Source organism: Artemia sp. Qi Xiang Cuo, chromosome 14 (assembly GCF_049724085.1).
Source record: "Artemia sp. Qi Xiang Cuo chromosome 14, ASM4972408v1, whole genome shotgun sequence".
Classification (NCBI taxonomy): domain Eukaryota; kingdom Metazoa; phylum Arthropoda; class Branchiopoda; order Anostraca; family Artemiidae; genus Artemia; species Artemia sp. Qi Xiang Cuo.
The window spans coordinates 56,600,508-56,616,464 of NC_142807.1; the positions used below are offsets into that span (position 1 = coordinate 56,600,508).

Sequence of the window (15,957 nt, forward strand, 5' to 3'; positions counted from 1 at the left end):
CTGTTGTTTGACTTATATCAAGTCTAATCAAGTGCTGCTAAGTTGAGGTATCTAAACAAGCAGCCATATACAGCTGGGTCAACTCTTTGGCCAGAACATTCACAAAAGCCTTTTGTGAAAGTAGTTTGTGCCAGATTTGTAGATAGTGAAGGAGTAGACGACAAAACTGTTGATGCATGTGATGCTGATCAGCCTATAAAACATGCATATGGGTCACATGCTGGTCTTCTGGGCAGCTGACACTGAATTATACAGTTGTTCAAATGAGTCAACACTGTCTTTGGTGTAATTATAGTGTTCAATGATCTCAGGGTTCTGGATTGGATATGTGACACTGGTACCCTCATGGCAAGTTGACAGAAGCAGGACCATTTTTGATGGCTTAGCAAGATAAGACACTAGAGTTGGCTCCTGACTGAAACAGAATGTTGAGGTTCCTGTAATCCTCCATTTGCTCACAAGCAGCTCTTCTAAAATTTCCCTTTTATTTTTTGGTACAGTTCCAACTGTTGTCAGTTGATACAGTTCTTTCAGTAGTTCTGCTGCAAATAGAATTGATGTAAACCTTTTGTTACACATGAAATTTCTATTTATTCCCCAGATAGGAGAACAAATAGGTTGAATCAGGAAATAGCCAAATTCAGCATTTTCATATGCTATACCTGACAAAATTGGCTATGAAGCATGTAAACAACATTAGAAAATTGATTTCACCTCATAGTACAAAGAGGCTTAGTAATTACCAAATTTTGACCAAAAAATCCCTTTTCCTGAAACAGGTGAAAAATTATGTAGATGGTAAGCTTTCTTAAATTTTACTACTCACCCTCATTATTTCCCCAACCAGTTCAGAAAAAAAAACATTGGTGACAGCACAACTGGTTAATCATAATATTAGCATAGGCTATGCAGAGGTGGGCTGGTGCAATGCATCTATTTTCATGGTAACTGTAGAAATATGTTTTGGTGTTGTAAAATTTACAAATGCTTACCCTTCTAGGGCAGGGGTGTAATTTTCTATGGGGCCAGGAGGGGGGGGGGGGGGGGTCAACTGCCCTCTCTGAGCCCAAATTTCCCCCCAGGGCTCAGTTTGCCCCCCTCAGCTGAAATTTGGTTTGTGCCAAAAAATCTTGTCAAAACTAAGATAAGCCTGCATAATTCAAGTATCCAGAGAAACAGGTCAGTTTTCTTTTGTATATCTTTGCTTTTATGGTAATATAAGAGTAATTTTTCAGTTTTCACTGTCATTTTCACTTGATTTGGAAAAATTGGCTCTAACTTAGCCTCTCTTATGATTTTGACAAAATTATGCCACTGCTCAATGGTTAATTTTAGTAAATTTATTGCAGTTCATATTATTGACTTACAAATAAAGTAAACATACCATTTGATGCCTTTTTTATGCTCTTTCCAAATATGATAATCATTTTTGTTGGAAATGAATTTTACCCCCACCCCTATGTATACCAATTCAGGGGATATATTTGCACATTAGGGGGGGGGGGTACATTTTATTTCTGTTATAAATGAGAGGTAAGTTTAAACTTTACCCCTTCCCCCCATAATGGGCAAATATATACCCTGAATTGGTATATATAGGAGTGGAGGTAAAATTCATATTATACATATTATATTTGGAAAGAACATAAAAAAAGGCATTGAGTGGTATATTTACTTTATTTATAAGCCAATAATAAGAACTGTGAAAAATTTACCTTAATCTCTGATGCAAATAAATGTTAGGCCTATGTTTTGATTCAAGATGGAACTCTAATTCTAAGAGTAGTCTAGCCTATGTCTATTTCTGGTAAATATTTACCAAATCATATTATTTAGTTACAACTAAAGTGAATATACCACTCAGTGCCTTTTTTATGCTCTTTACAAATATAATAATCATTTTTGTTGTAAATGAGTTTTAGCCCCCACCCCTATATATACCAATTCAGGGCATTTATTTGCACATTAGGGGGGCTGGAGGGAAATTTTAACCCTACCTCTCAGTAACATCAGAAATAAAATTACCCCCCCCCTCCGACGGTGCAAATATATACCCTGACTTGGTCTATATAGGGGTGGGGGCTAAAATTCATTTACAACAAAAATGATTATTATATTTGTAAAGAGCATAAAAAAAAGGGCATCAAGTGGTATATTCACTTTAGTTGTAACTCAATAATATGATTTGGTAAATATTTACCCTATTTCTTACCTGCCTTTTTAGTAGGCTAACTAAATTTGAAAAGTCACTGGACCAACTGTACAATAATATCATTTGGACTAGCCTATATATTTGCACATTAGGCTATAAGAAGAAGATTAGGGATTTGCAAGTAGCCTAGGCTAGAGAAACTTTTAGGAATGAATATACCTAACTATGATTTTATGCATATTATGAAGAAAAATTGTATCCAGTAAATTTTTACCAAATCATATTATTGACTTACAAATAAAGTGAATATACCACTTGATGCCTTTTTTATGCTCTTTCTGAATATAATAATCATTTTTGTCAGAAATGAATTTTATCTCCACCCCTATATATACCAATTCAGGGTAGGTATTTGCACAGGGGGGGGGGGGCAAATTTTATTTTGATGTAAATGGGAGGTAAGTTTAAACTTTACCCCTACCCCCCTAATGTGCAAATATATACCCTGAATTGGTATAAAGGGGTGGGGGTAAAATTCATTTCCAACAAAAATTATTATCATAGGGTAAGACACCCAGTAGTCGGCCACCTGCCTATTCTCGGACAGAATGTAACTAACAGGGAACCTACCTCTAGGCTAATGTGCCTAGAAAGTTTTTAGAAGGCAGGTGTCTAGTGTAATAGGCAGGTGTCTAGAGGTAGGTTCCCTGTTAGTTACATTCTGTCCGAGAATAGGCAGGTGGCCGACTACTGGGTGTCTTACCCTAGCCTATTTGGAAAGAGCATAAAAAAAGCATAAAGTGTAATATTCACTTTATTTGTAAGTCAATAATATGATTTGATAAAAATTTACCTTGTATCCTAGTATGCTTCAATTTCAGCAGACCTAATTGTACATTAGGCTTATACTTTTCTTGTATCTTCATTTTTACCCTTGACCCCACCTCCCATACAATTTTGCCAATTGGTGTCACTGAGTAGTATACAATTTACAAGGTAAATATATCTTACTGTAGAGAACTTGTTTATTTTCAAAAATTTAAGGTCAGATCAAAACTTCATTGGGCGGTGTGACGCCTAGCCTATAAACCAGCATTAGCTGAAATCGAAATAGTTGTTAAAATCCGTTTCAAAATGTTATCCCTAAATGCCTCCTAAGCAACTATAAAAGATGGTTCAAAATGTATATTATTAAAGTTACATTCAAAGAAAAATCTTAAATAACTGAAATTAGTATATTTAAGGTCAACTCTAAAGCTAATGATTTTTGGCAATTGATTTCCCTTGAATTTGTGTCTTCCATGTTCACCCTTGTTTCAACGTAATATACGTCCTTGTTTTAGTATAAATTCATCAAAAATTTATATACAACTTCTTTGCTTTTCCAACTGCTCCAGGTTAAACATCATTTAGGATATTGAATCACTTCAAAATAGGATTAAAATGTCCAAGCTTCCATACAAAGTTGGTATGTACATTGACTTTCTTCAATCCAGATTGTTTTTCCAGAACTTAGCCTAAATTAATGGTCAATATCTATCATATTATTGAGTTAGGACTAAAGTGAATACACCATTCAATGCCTTTTTTTATCCTGATTACGAATATAATAAGCATTTCTATCAGAAATGAATTTCAGCCCCCTCCCCCCTATATATGCCAATTCAGGGTTAGGTTAGGTTTCTTACTGTAGCCTATGCTCTTTTGGCCCTGTTAAGGGCTCAAAATGTAAATTCCCCAAGAAGCATTGGTAGGCCTAGGCTAAATATTGAATATTTTGGTAAAGTTCTACCAAATCCTATTATAGAGTTAGGACTAAAGTGAATACACAATTTGATGCCTTTTTTTATGCTGATTACGAATATAATAAGCATTTTGGTCAATATCTACCAAATCATATTATTGAGTTAGGACTAAAGTGAATACACCATTCCATACCTTTTTTTATGCTGATTACAAATATAATAAGCATTTCTATTGGAAATGAATTTCTGCCCCCCCCCCTATATATGTAAATTCAGGGTTAGGTTAGGTATAGCCGGTAAAATTCTACTTTAGTTACTTTTGGCTATCTTGGAAAGGGGTTGGGTTAGGAAAATGAAACTTTCAGGGATGGATGTACATGCTAAGGTATGTCTCGGGAAGGTACTTTGAAGCACTTACCTCCACTCCTCCCCCTCTATATAATGGTAAATTACTGCACATTACTAGTTTTTTTAACTCATATTTAATCCTATATTACTATCATAATTATAAATCACTGCTTACCTTACACAACTTTAGCTTTTAACCTTGTTCATTAAAATATTTTCCAAAATCATATTTAAATCCTAAACCATTTAATTTCCTATCCTTGCTGACTATTGTTATGGTAGGCTATAATAAAACCAGGTTTGTTGTGATGTCACAACTTTGCTTATCAGAAACCCTTACCCTTGAGGGTAGCAGGCACATGCCAAACACCTCTGTGTTGATAAGACCATTTAAACTGTATTAATTAGGGAAAGGATTTGACAAGAGGGACCAGTAAAAATAACCTAATCGTTTTTAAAATTTTACTTTAGAAGCTTTTTTAAATATTTCTAAAGCACTACTAGATAGAGCACTACAAATTTCAGAATCGACTTCAGAGGACACGTTATATCACGGGAAGAGGTTTTTAAAATCCCCCTTCCCCCCTAACTCAAAATTTTCCAAAATAGATATATTGATAAAAACATCAGAATGGACTTCAGAGGACACGTTATATTATGGGAAGAGGTTTTTTAAATCCCCCTTCCCCCCAAACTCAAAATTGTCCAAAATTTCTACATTAGAAGCTATTTGAATATTTATAAAGCACTAATAGATAGAGTGCTAAAAACATCAGGATCGACTTCAGAGGACACGTGATATCACGGGAAGAGGTTTTTAAAACCCCCCTTCCCCCCAAACTCAAAATTTTCCAAAATTCTACTTCAGAAGCTTTTTTAAATATTTCTAAAGCGCTAAGACATAGAACACTACAAACAGCAGAATCGACTTTAGAGGACAATTTGTGTCATGGGAAGATGTTGTTGAAATCCCCCTTCCCCCCAAACTCAAAATTTTCCTAAATTATACTTTAGAAGCTTTTTAAATATTTCTAAAGCAATAATAGATAGAGCACTACAAATATCAGAATCGACTTCATAGGACAAATTATGTTACGGGAAGATGTTTTTGGAATCCCCCTTCCCCCAAACTCAAAATTTTCCAAAATTCTACTTTAGAAGCTTTTTAAATATTTCTAAAGCATTAATAGATAGTGCTAAAAACATCAGAATCAACTTCAGAGGAAACGTTATATCACAGGAAGAGGTTTTTAAAATCCCCCTTCCCCCCAAACTCAAAAATTTCCAAAATTTTACTTTAGAAGCTTTTTTAAATATTTCTAAAGCACCAATAGATTGAGCGCTACAAGTTTCAGAATCGACTTCAGAGGACACGTTATATCACGGGAAGAGGTTTTTAAAATCCCCCTTCCCCCCAAACTGAAAATTTTATTTTATAAGTTTTTTAAATATTTCTAAATAACTAATAGATACAGTGCTAAAATCATCAGAATCAAATTCCGAGGACATATTATATCATATGGAGCGGTTCTTAAAATCATCCTTCCCCCCAAAGTAAAAATTTTCCAAAATTATAATTAAGGAGCTTTTTAAATATTTCTAAAGCACTAATAGATAGAGCGCTACAAACATAAGAATCAACTTCAAAGGACAAATTGTGTTGTGGGAAAATGTTTCTGAAATCCTCCTTCCCCCCAAACTCAAAATTTTCCAACATTTTACTTTAGAAGCTTTTTAAATATTTCTAAATCACTAATAGATAGAGTGCTACAAATATCAGAATCGACTTCAGAGGACAAATTATGATACTGGAAAATGTTTTTGGAATCCCCCTTCCCCCCAAACTCAAAATTTTCCAAAATTCTACTTTAGAAGCTTTTTAAATATTTCTAAAGCACTAATAGAGAGAGCACTACAAATATCAGAATCAACTTCAGAGGACAAATTATGTTACGGGAAGATGTTTTTGGAATCCCCCTTCCCCCCAAACTCAAAATTTTCCAAAATTCTACTTTAGAAGCTTTTTAACTAACATCATCCCATGACATAACTTATCCTCTTAAGTTGATTCTGATGTTGGTAGCACTCTGTGTCTTACCTACACCCCAGCACTATGCCGGCGCATCAACCAAATGCGGCCGATAAGAGGCTCGGTTGACCGCCACTGAAGTGTCACAACGTTGCTGGCATGCCGCTGGAAGAGGTGGTGGTGTTTGGTTGACTTTGAATTAACTTTGCGGCAATTCTTTAGTGCCTCAACCGCAAAATTAAAGCTTTTCTTTTCTTGTGTGGTTTAAGTATCTTGATTTTCCTGATTAGAAATCAAACAAGGCTTGCACTATTCCCATGTTTTTGGGGATTTTCCCAGAAATCTCTGTGCCACCCCAAAAAAATTTGGTTCCCCAAATCCCCAAAAATCATCCAATCATGTTGCCACCCCTAGTGATTTATCACTAGTGACTATCCCTGCCAAATATTACTTTGTATACCATAATTCTTTACTACTCTCTTGTACGTTAATTTTTGTCTTTGGTGTTACTTTGCATATAAACCAGACAGATATAATTGCAATATACACAGTTCTTCATATGCTGACAAAAGTATCGTCTTTATGAGATTAAGTAATAAAAATAAGTTTTTTTTTTAACTGAAAGTAAGGAGCAACATTAAAACTTAAAAACTTAAAACAAACAGCAATTATACCGTATATGACAGGGACTGTCCCCTCCTTCACGCCTTGCTCTTTACATTACTTTAGCGTAAAGAGCTAGTGGTTGAGGAGGGGACAGCCCCTTTCATATATGGAATAATTGAAATTAAATAAGAACTGAAACTGAAAGTAAGGAGCAACGTTAAAACTTAAAATGAACAATAATTATTCCGTATATGAAAGGGGCTGTCCCCTCCTCAACCCCTAGCTCTTTACGCTAAAGTAACGTAAAGAGCAAGGCGTGAAGGAGGGGGCTAGTGTCCTTTTTAATAGTCGAAAGTGATTGGAGGGCAACTAGCCCCCCCCCCCACGCCCATCATTCCCCCAAAAACATCCAATCAAAATTTTGAGATAGCCATTTTGTTCAGCATAGTTGATTTCCAGATAGAAAATATCTTTTTGAGGAGGACACTCCTCCACAACCCTTGGGGCAAGGGTTTTAAGTTATGCCCTGATGGCATATAAGAACAATGTTGGCACAATATACTATGTATTATTTTTTTTCCTTTAGAGCAGGGCACTTCATATGGAACGGGTTGTCATAGAAACTTCAAAAGGGGCTCATTTGATTGGAAATTGAGATTTCTATATCCCTTTTTAATATTCAAAAGTAATTGGAGGGCAACTAGTCCCCTCCCATGCCCATCATTCCCCCAAAAACATCCAATCAAAATTTTGAGATAGCCATTTTTTTCAGCATAGTTGATTTCCAGATAAAAAAAATATGTTTTTGAGGAGGACACTCCCCCAAAACCCTCAGGGCAAGGTTTTTAAGTTATGCCCTGGGGGCAAATAAGGTTTTTACAGAAGGCGTTGTTGTAGAAACTTCAAAACAGGCTCCTTCAATTGGAAATTCGAAGGGCTGTTACCCTTTTTAATAGTCAAAAGTGATTGGTGGGCAACTAGCCCCCCCCCCCAGGCCATCATTCCCCCTAACACATCCAATGAAAATTTTTAGATAGCCATTTTGTTCAGCATAGTTGATTTCCAGATAGAAAATATGTTTTTGAGGAGGACACTCCCCCACAACCCTCAGGGCAAGGGTTTTAAATTATGTCCTGGGGGCATATAAAGTTTTTATAGAAGGCATTGTTGTAGAAACTTCAGAAGAGACTCATTCAATTGGAAATTTGCAGGGCTAGTGCCCTTTTTAGTAGTCTTAAGGGTTTGGTTAGCAACTAGCCCCCCCCCCCATGCCCATTATACAACCAACCAAATACAATTAAAATTCTTAGATAGCTAATTTGTTCTGTGTAGATTTTTTCATCACGTGAATAAAGTTTTCGAAGAGAACACTCCTTCAAAGACATTAAGGCAAGAGTTTTAGGTTATGCCCTGAGGGCATGTAAGAACGATGTTGGCACAATGTATTATATATTAATTTTTTTCTTCAGAGCAGGGCATTTCATATCAAAGAAGTTGTTGTAGAAACTTCAAAAAGTGCTCATTCAATTGGAAATTGGAGTGGCTTGTGCTCTTTTTAATAGTCAAAGGTGATTGGAAGGCGATTAATTCCCCTCTCACGCCCACCACTTCCCCAAACACATCCAATCAAAATTTTGAGATAGCCATGTTGTTTAACGTAGTTGAAAGTTCTGGAAATTTGGTCTTAGAAGATGACAACCACCCTAACAGACCTTAGGGTAAGGGTTGTATTTTATGCCCTGGGGGCATATACGGTGCTTCTAGAAAGCATTGTTGTTTTTTTATTTCTTATTTCTTTTATTTCTGTAGTTTTTTATATTTTTTTTTCTTCAAAATTTAGGAAATGTATTTGCACACCTTTAAAACCTTATAAATTGGGATTGATCAAAGTTGTGAAGCTGAAAACAATTCTGTTGTATTTCATTTAAGCAGAATATCTATTTTGCAAGTTTTCATTTTTATAGCACACAGAAAGGTCATCAAAGGTCAGGAACCTCTAGAGGGAGAAGGAGTGGAGGTAGGTACCTTCCTGGAACATACTTTAGACTGTAGACCAGGGTTGTAGAGCTAAAATTACCAGTTCTGGAGCTGTAAATTACTGGGGGGGGGTCTGGGGGTTTGGAATAATCTCCAGTAGAGCAGGGGGCTTGGGGAGCTTCATGAAGCTTTACAAATAAGAGAGAAGAAACGTGAGAAACAGTCAGCAGGTTCCTTGTTGGAGTCAAAATAATGTTCATTTGGCTGAACCTACATTCACAATCAGCTGAACCGCAACTGACCAACTTGGTGCAGTTAATCAGTTCAATCAGCCCATCTGGGACATGTCTACTACAGTCAAGATACTCTCACTTTTAAGCGTTCTTTGTCAAAAGATGTTAGATCTTAGCACAAAGATGAGTAAAAGAACGGCCCTATTATTTCAACAGCTCTGTGCTGTAGTGTCAACAAAGGGCTCGAATATGGGCAATACGTTCAAATAAGAGCTATTGACATTCCCACCTGCCCTATTTGAGTCTCATGAAGCCATGCGCCTGGCAGACAAGGCTGTGCGTGCAGTTGATATATGGATGCAGCATAAACCCAAGGATCAATTAATGCCAACAGAAACATACCACTGTGTTGTGAATGGAGGCTGGCTACTTCATTTGGTATGATGGGGCACTTATCTACGTACAGAGAGGTAGCTTCTTCTTATGTAGATTTTGTGCAGAAGTTTTTTGGATTAGCTGATGTCATTCTTGATGACTATGCAAGTGGGCTAACCATCAAAGATCATGCCTATCGGAAGCAAACAAAATGAAAACGTTGCCCTACCATCAGTTCCACTTCTGCCACAAAACTTGCTCAGAAGAAAGAAGACTTAATCTCCAACTCAGATAATAAGTTGACTGGTTCCACTGCAACTGAACCACAAGCAACTGAAGTCCTGTGTAGCTGAAATCCCATACTCATTTTTTCAGTATTCTGCAAATATGAGGTAACATCATGGGGTATACCACAAGTTAGAATCTTTTCGTGTTCAACCTTGTTGGAATTGTTTATATTTTAAAGTCATTAAATAAACGCCTCTTAAAATGATTAATAAAAAAGTTCTGTTTTGTTGTTGACACTGATAGACTCCAAGATATGAATTTGAGAGAAATTTTTCAGGAACAGGTAAATACTAAACAGTAGAGTTTAAATTTGACAATGTTGAAGATGAATTGAATATTTTTGGGGAATTTTTTTGAGAATTTACTGATGGTGTCTTAGGGAAGAAAGTTATAAACGCAGCTAGTAATATAAGTGAAAATGCTATATGTTTAATAGAGAGGAGGGGCCTCTACGAGAATTATACAAGTGGTAGATTATATGAAAATAAGCGGAATGTAATGAAAGCGGAGAAAACATTAAAATGTGAATTAATGAGGTGTGAAGTTGAGACCATAGATAAAACTGCCAATGATGTGGACAATGAAGCCAGACGGCATAATATGAACACCTCGTTCTGGCATGCAAGGCCGTATCCAGGGGTGGGTGGGGGGGGAACCCGGTTTGAACCCCCCCCCCCCGAAATTTTTGACCGAGTCGAAAATAAGTCGAAAATTAGTAAAACCTTGGTAAAAATCAGTAAAATTAGTCGAAAACTGAGTAAAAAATTAGTAAACCCCTCCCCCCCCCCGAAAAAAGTATAAAATTAGTACCCCCCCCCCCCCGAAAAAAATCCTGGATCCGCCCTTGCTGGCATGTTAATAAACTGAGAGGGTATAGTTAATCTGGACTTGTCCCTGTTAAAGATAGGAAGGGGCCCCAACAAGGGGGCAGTCGTCGTAATAGTAGAAGTAGTAGTAGAAGGGTAGTTGCTCTTTATCACTTTTGACATTTAAAAGGGAACTAGAACTTCCAATTTTCACTCAAATGAGCCTCCTCTAAAGTTTATACAACCATCCCTTCCATATAAACCCTAATGCCCCTGTGGCATAACTTAAAACACTTGCCCCCAGGCGCTGGGGAGTTTGTTTCAGCCCCAAAAGCCTTGTTATATGATCTTTGGACTATTTTGAATAAATTGGATATTTCAAAATTTCTATTACATTGATTTCGAGAAAATGCTACGTTTGTGGGGGGGGGGGGCTACCCTCTGATCACTTTATCTCTTAAAAAGGGCACTAGAGCTTCTGATTTGCAATCCAAAGAGCCCCGTCAGAATTTATACGACTTCCCTTTCTATAAAACCTTATATGCCCCCAGGGCGTAACTTACAACTCTGGCCCTGAGGGTTATGGGGGAGTTGCCACCCTCAAAGATATAATTTCTGGGTCTTTCTACTGCGCTGAACAAAATGGCCATCTCAAAATTTTGATTGGATACGCTTTGGGAAATGATGGGCATGCGGGGGGGGGGGCTTTTTGCCCTCCAATCAGTTTCGGCTATTAAAAAAGGCACTAGTCCTCTCAATTTCCAATCGAATGAGCCGCTTTTGAAGTTTCTGTGACAACTTCTATGCGAAGTGTCCTGTCCTGGTCTAAAAACAAACCAAAAAAAAAAAAAAATATATATATAGATTGTGCCAACATCGTTCTTTACTTAGGCAGCGTTATTGCGCTGCCTATAATTAATAGTAATAGGAGTTTAAGTAGTAGAAGTGGCATGTAAATTTTACCTTTTGCTTAGATAAACATCCCCCACAACGTGCTCTAAAGGTTTCAATTTAATACTCTAAGCTGTTCATAAGATATTGTTGATATGCCCTTTTGACAACTTTCATACATATAGTATGCTTTGATTTAGTTAAACTTCCCTCTCAATATTTCTTGAAATTTTTACCGGATTGATCTTAATGTTGGTAGTAGTCAATATGGAAGTAATAGTTGCAGCAGTAGTAGCATGCACATGTTACATTTTAGTCAATTGATTATCCTCCTTATTATTTCCTGAAGGTTCAAACTTAATACCCTAACCTGTTCCTGAGGTATGTTCTTTTGACAACCTGCTTATACATAGTGTGTTTTTATTTAGCACAACACCCCCTCAACATTTCCTGAAAGCTTCATTTGAATGTCCTTGACTTTTGTGGATATGAAGGGTCAAAGGTGTTCCCCTCTCCTGATAACAAATACTACTTTGTAAACAATGGGCGAATTTTATCGCTCACAGCCCTTATCCCAGGGACTCGGGTGGGGGGGGTCTTCCCCAAAGGAATAGTTATTGGATCTCTCAATTATGCTGAACAAAATAACTATCTCAAAATTTTGATCGAATGTCTTTGGGGAAGAAAGGGGTGTGGAAGGGGGGCTTTTTTGTCGTCTAATCACTTTGACTCTCATAAAAGGCTCTAGAACTTTCATTTTCCAATCGAATGGACCCCTTCCGAAGTCTCTGCAATAATTCCTTCTGTGCAAAGCCCCTAAGTGAAAAAAAATAATGTAGAGAACCCTGTTCACTCTTTAAGGAGTTGCTATTATGCTGCCTGTAATGGTTAACTTTTAATGATTCACATATACTTAAAATGACGTTTTTTTATATTAGCTTAAATGTCCTTTTTTGGATATATTTATTTATGACTAATACAAATAAAAAATAAATCGGTTTATATTAAATTTTAGCTGATATCAGCCTTGCTGAATGGGGGCGAAAGGAAATCGTTATGGCCGAAAATGAAATGCCTGGCTTGATGACCATCAGGAAAAAGTATGGCCCTCTCAAGCCATTGAAAGGAGCTAGAATTGCTGGTTGCTTGCATATGACAGTCCAAACAGCTGTTCTGATTGAAACTTTAATTGATTTGGGAGCTGAGGTAACATTGCTATTTCATCTTTTTTGCATTATTCTGACCAAGTGGATGACATTTTTAAGTTGTACTGAATTTTGAAAATTGTTTCTATTAAGATTTTATAATCTTTACTAAGACTTGTGCTATTGGTCCTGATTTTCCTACAGGTTATATACTATGACTGTTTTTAAAGAATGTGGAACTTAGAATTTTAATAGTGGATACTAACTAGAAAAATTGCATAGTTATTATCTTTTTCCTTAAATGTTTATTTAGCTTTTAACTTTGTTTTTAATTTAAATGAGCTTTGTTTTCAGTTGAATTAGTTCATTTATGCATAGTTAGTAGTAGCAATGTTTGTTGATAAGTTGTATCAGTTGTTAATTGAATTTAATTATTGAGTTAGATTTATTAATAAAAAAAAGTTGCAACAAAAATGCAAATGCTATTGGATCTAAAACTGTCATTCCCAATGTGGGGAGCAGGTCCCACCGGTGAGGCATGACACTATTTTGGTGGGTCATGGGCAGGACGTGCACCATTTGGCTGACTATATTTTAGAGCCTTAATTTTGAAAAAAAAATCGTGTGAATGATGTCCTATTCTTGTGCATTTAAAAAGCCAACAAGATACATGATTGTATTGCAATGGAAATAAACTGATTTGCAAATCTTGTATCAATAATAATTTGTCTGCAACGACTTTAACACCAATTATGAATCCCGTTCATAATATATCTAGTTGAACAATGTCTCAACTCTGAAGCATGAAGTTGGTAATTCAAGAATCAGAGTTAAGATTTAAGGCATAATTTTTAAATCGGAAAAATGCCGATGGGGGAACCAAATTTTATCAGGACCCCAAAAATTAATTCTGTATCTGCCCATAGTAATGACAAATTTTAAATCAATTTCCTCTCGTTTCAATTTTCGAATTTATTTTTGGGTGGGACCAAAAGCAGCCAATTTGCCTCCTCCCCCTGGCCATGTTTCGTATCTAATAAAAAAAAAAAAATCTCCGTACTACTAATGCTATATAGGAAATAAGCAGTATGCTTCATCATTGCTGAAGTTTCATGTAACTGGTTTATCATAGGCATGGACGCTAATGTTGATGCACCCTTTTGGTTCTCAGCCAGAATGTGAAGCCGGTTTGACTGGTCTGATGAATGCATAATTCTTCTGTAACTATGTAAACTTTTCCTTGACTTTGAATATTTGATAAGGCATAGCAAGCTGTTTATGAATAACTCATTTTATCTTGCTAAAGGATAACCATTAAATTAATGCTAATTTCTGACCCATGAGATTCTGACCAAGCAGTTTTAAGGTTTCTTTCCCTATTTTCGACTTGGAAGTTTCTTTGACACAACCTATAAGGCTGTTAAGGAAACCGTAATGGCTTTTGAAGCAAAATTTTACTACTAAAAAAAAAATCCCGTTTAGGAATAATTTCCATTTTTTGTGCATTGATTCTTTTGACAAATGGAGGGAGAAAGCCCCTAGCTATGGTGACGTTTTAATCAAGGGATTGTGTGCTCCCTCCCGTGTGCGCCTTTGACACCAATATTCGTTGACTGTCCCTTAAAGTACGTTAAGTCAAGAGGTTGCCACACTTTACGTGATGACAGGGGCGTAGCTAGGGTTTTGAGGGGAGGGATATAAAGAATGTGTCCACAAAATCGTTCAGTTTGCTGACAAATGCGGACAGCTACATTTCCGAGGTAAATAGGAAAAGGTTCGAACGTGTCGACGCTGTGTGTCGACACCTTGGAATTTGGGGGGGGGGGTCTCCCTCCCCCCCCCCCATTCTTAGCTGCGCCCCTGCGTGAGGATCCAAGTTCAGTGGTGCCAATTCATGAAAAAGTCCGAGGAGGGGCAAAATGTATCCAAAATCGAGGGGCGAATGTTTTTCGGGTTTTCAATAAAAATACGAAAAAAAGTATTTTTCAAAATCTAGGGTAAGAAATGGCTTGACCCCTCCCCATCAAATTGCCACCCCTATTCAAAATCTGTAATCGATGTCGAAGAGTGGGAAACCCGAGGGGATACCTTCCGAAGTAAGTTTGATAAGATAGAGCACAGATGTGGATAGTAGGGTTGTAACAAATAGAAACAGACTATAACTTATTTGAAATATTCTTAACTCTTTACTGGGAAAGTTAGTGAGGAGAAATGCAAAAAAAAATTAAATCCTAAAAACTTATATTTTCTGTGGTGTAGGTTCTCGATATCTCGAAGCGGAACGTTTTATTGAAATGGATTATTTATCAATAAAAATGGGCAAAATTTAAACTTGATTTGTTCAATTTTGTATAATACCTCTAGATAAAATAAAAGTTCAAAATAGGGATACAATCCTTTTTGATAGACAGTGTATAGACATTCACAAGAATACCAGATATTTCAGTCACATATACAGTGACCGTCCTCAGTAGTAAGAAGTTTTACTACCGATGACGGTCACTGTATATGTGACCAAAATATCTGGTATTTTTTGTGAATCTCTATACACTGTCTATTAAAAAGGATTATATCCCTATTTTGAACTTTTATTTTATCGTCATGGAAAGGCAGTGTGGTCTCCGAAATTATTTAAATACCTCTAGAGGTTTCATACACGTTGTTGGAAAGCTAATTTGATATACTTGTTTAAGCGTTATAACGGATATACTAGGTTAAGGCGAGTGCTCTTTTTTCAAACACTCAACTTGTAAAGCGAGTTTCAAATGAAGGTAATGTGTGTTCCTCTCATCAGTTTTGCATTCTCTTCATTTGAAGCTTATAAGCTATGAGGGTTGTGGTCAATCTGAGGCACAGGGGAAAGACAGTTTAAAATCTTGAAGTTTTTACAATTCCAAAATATTAATTCTATTAGTGTAAATTGTTAGGGCCAAAAATATGCAGAATCTCGCAAATTGTGGAATATAATGTTAAAATATGATATTTTCCACACCAAAAACCTTTCTCAAAGTGTTTACCTCGTGCCAAGGAAACATACTTCATGCGTGAGAAAATATTTCTGGCTAGGCTCATATTTGGACCTTATGAAACACTTTGTGCAAATAGACTGTGAGTAAAGAACGACCCGTACCTGCAGTAACAGAAACTAGATTTCTTAGATAACACCATAAGTGTGACAAAACGAGAAAACGTTGGAGCCTGAAGAACAAAGAACGTTATAAGTAACAGGTAATGAAAGAATAGAGAAGCAAATATTTTGGTTGAGTTCTCCGCTTAACCATCCTTATTGCAGAAAAAAGAGCAACAATAATATACAATATAATATTTCTGCATTGAGGACGGTTGAGTGGAGGTCTAGACCA

At 36.5% G+C, this 15,957-nt stretch overlaps 2 protein-coding genes across 3 annotated transcripts in view; one reads left to right on the forward strand and one right to left on the reverse strand.

Moving 5' to 3' along the window:
* LOC148944665 (fork head domain transcription factor slp1-like) overlaps positions 1-3,245 on the reverse strand; it is a 98,683-nt gene extending 95,438 nt beyond the window's left edge. Inside the window, exon 1 of one of the 2 annotated variants that reach the window (XM_089100361.1) lies at positions 3,164-3,245. The gene's annotated coding sequence lies outside the window, so the exon portion shown is untranslated. The remainder of the gene's footprint in view (positions 1-3,163) is intronic. The other variant, XM_089100362.1, reaches the window with a different exon arrangement.
* Positions 3,246-3,464: 219 nt separating this feature from the next.
* Ahcy (adenosylhomocysteinase) overlaps positions 3,465-15,957 on the forward strand; it is a 36,655-nt gene continuing 24,162 nt past the window's right edge. Inside the window, exons 1-2 of the mRNA XM_089100360.1 lie at positions 3,465-3,620; positions 12,466-12,656. Coding sequence (XP_088956486.1) covers positions 3,596-3,620; positions 12,466-12,656 — 216 coding nt within the window. The 5' untranslated portion in view covers positions 3,465-3,595. The remainder of the gene's footprint in view (positions 3,621-12,465; positions 12,657-15,957) is intronic.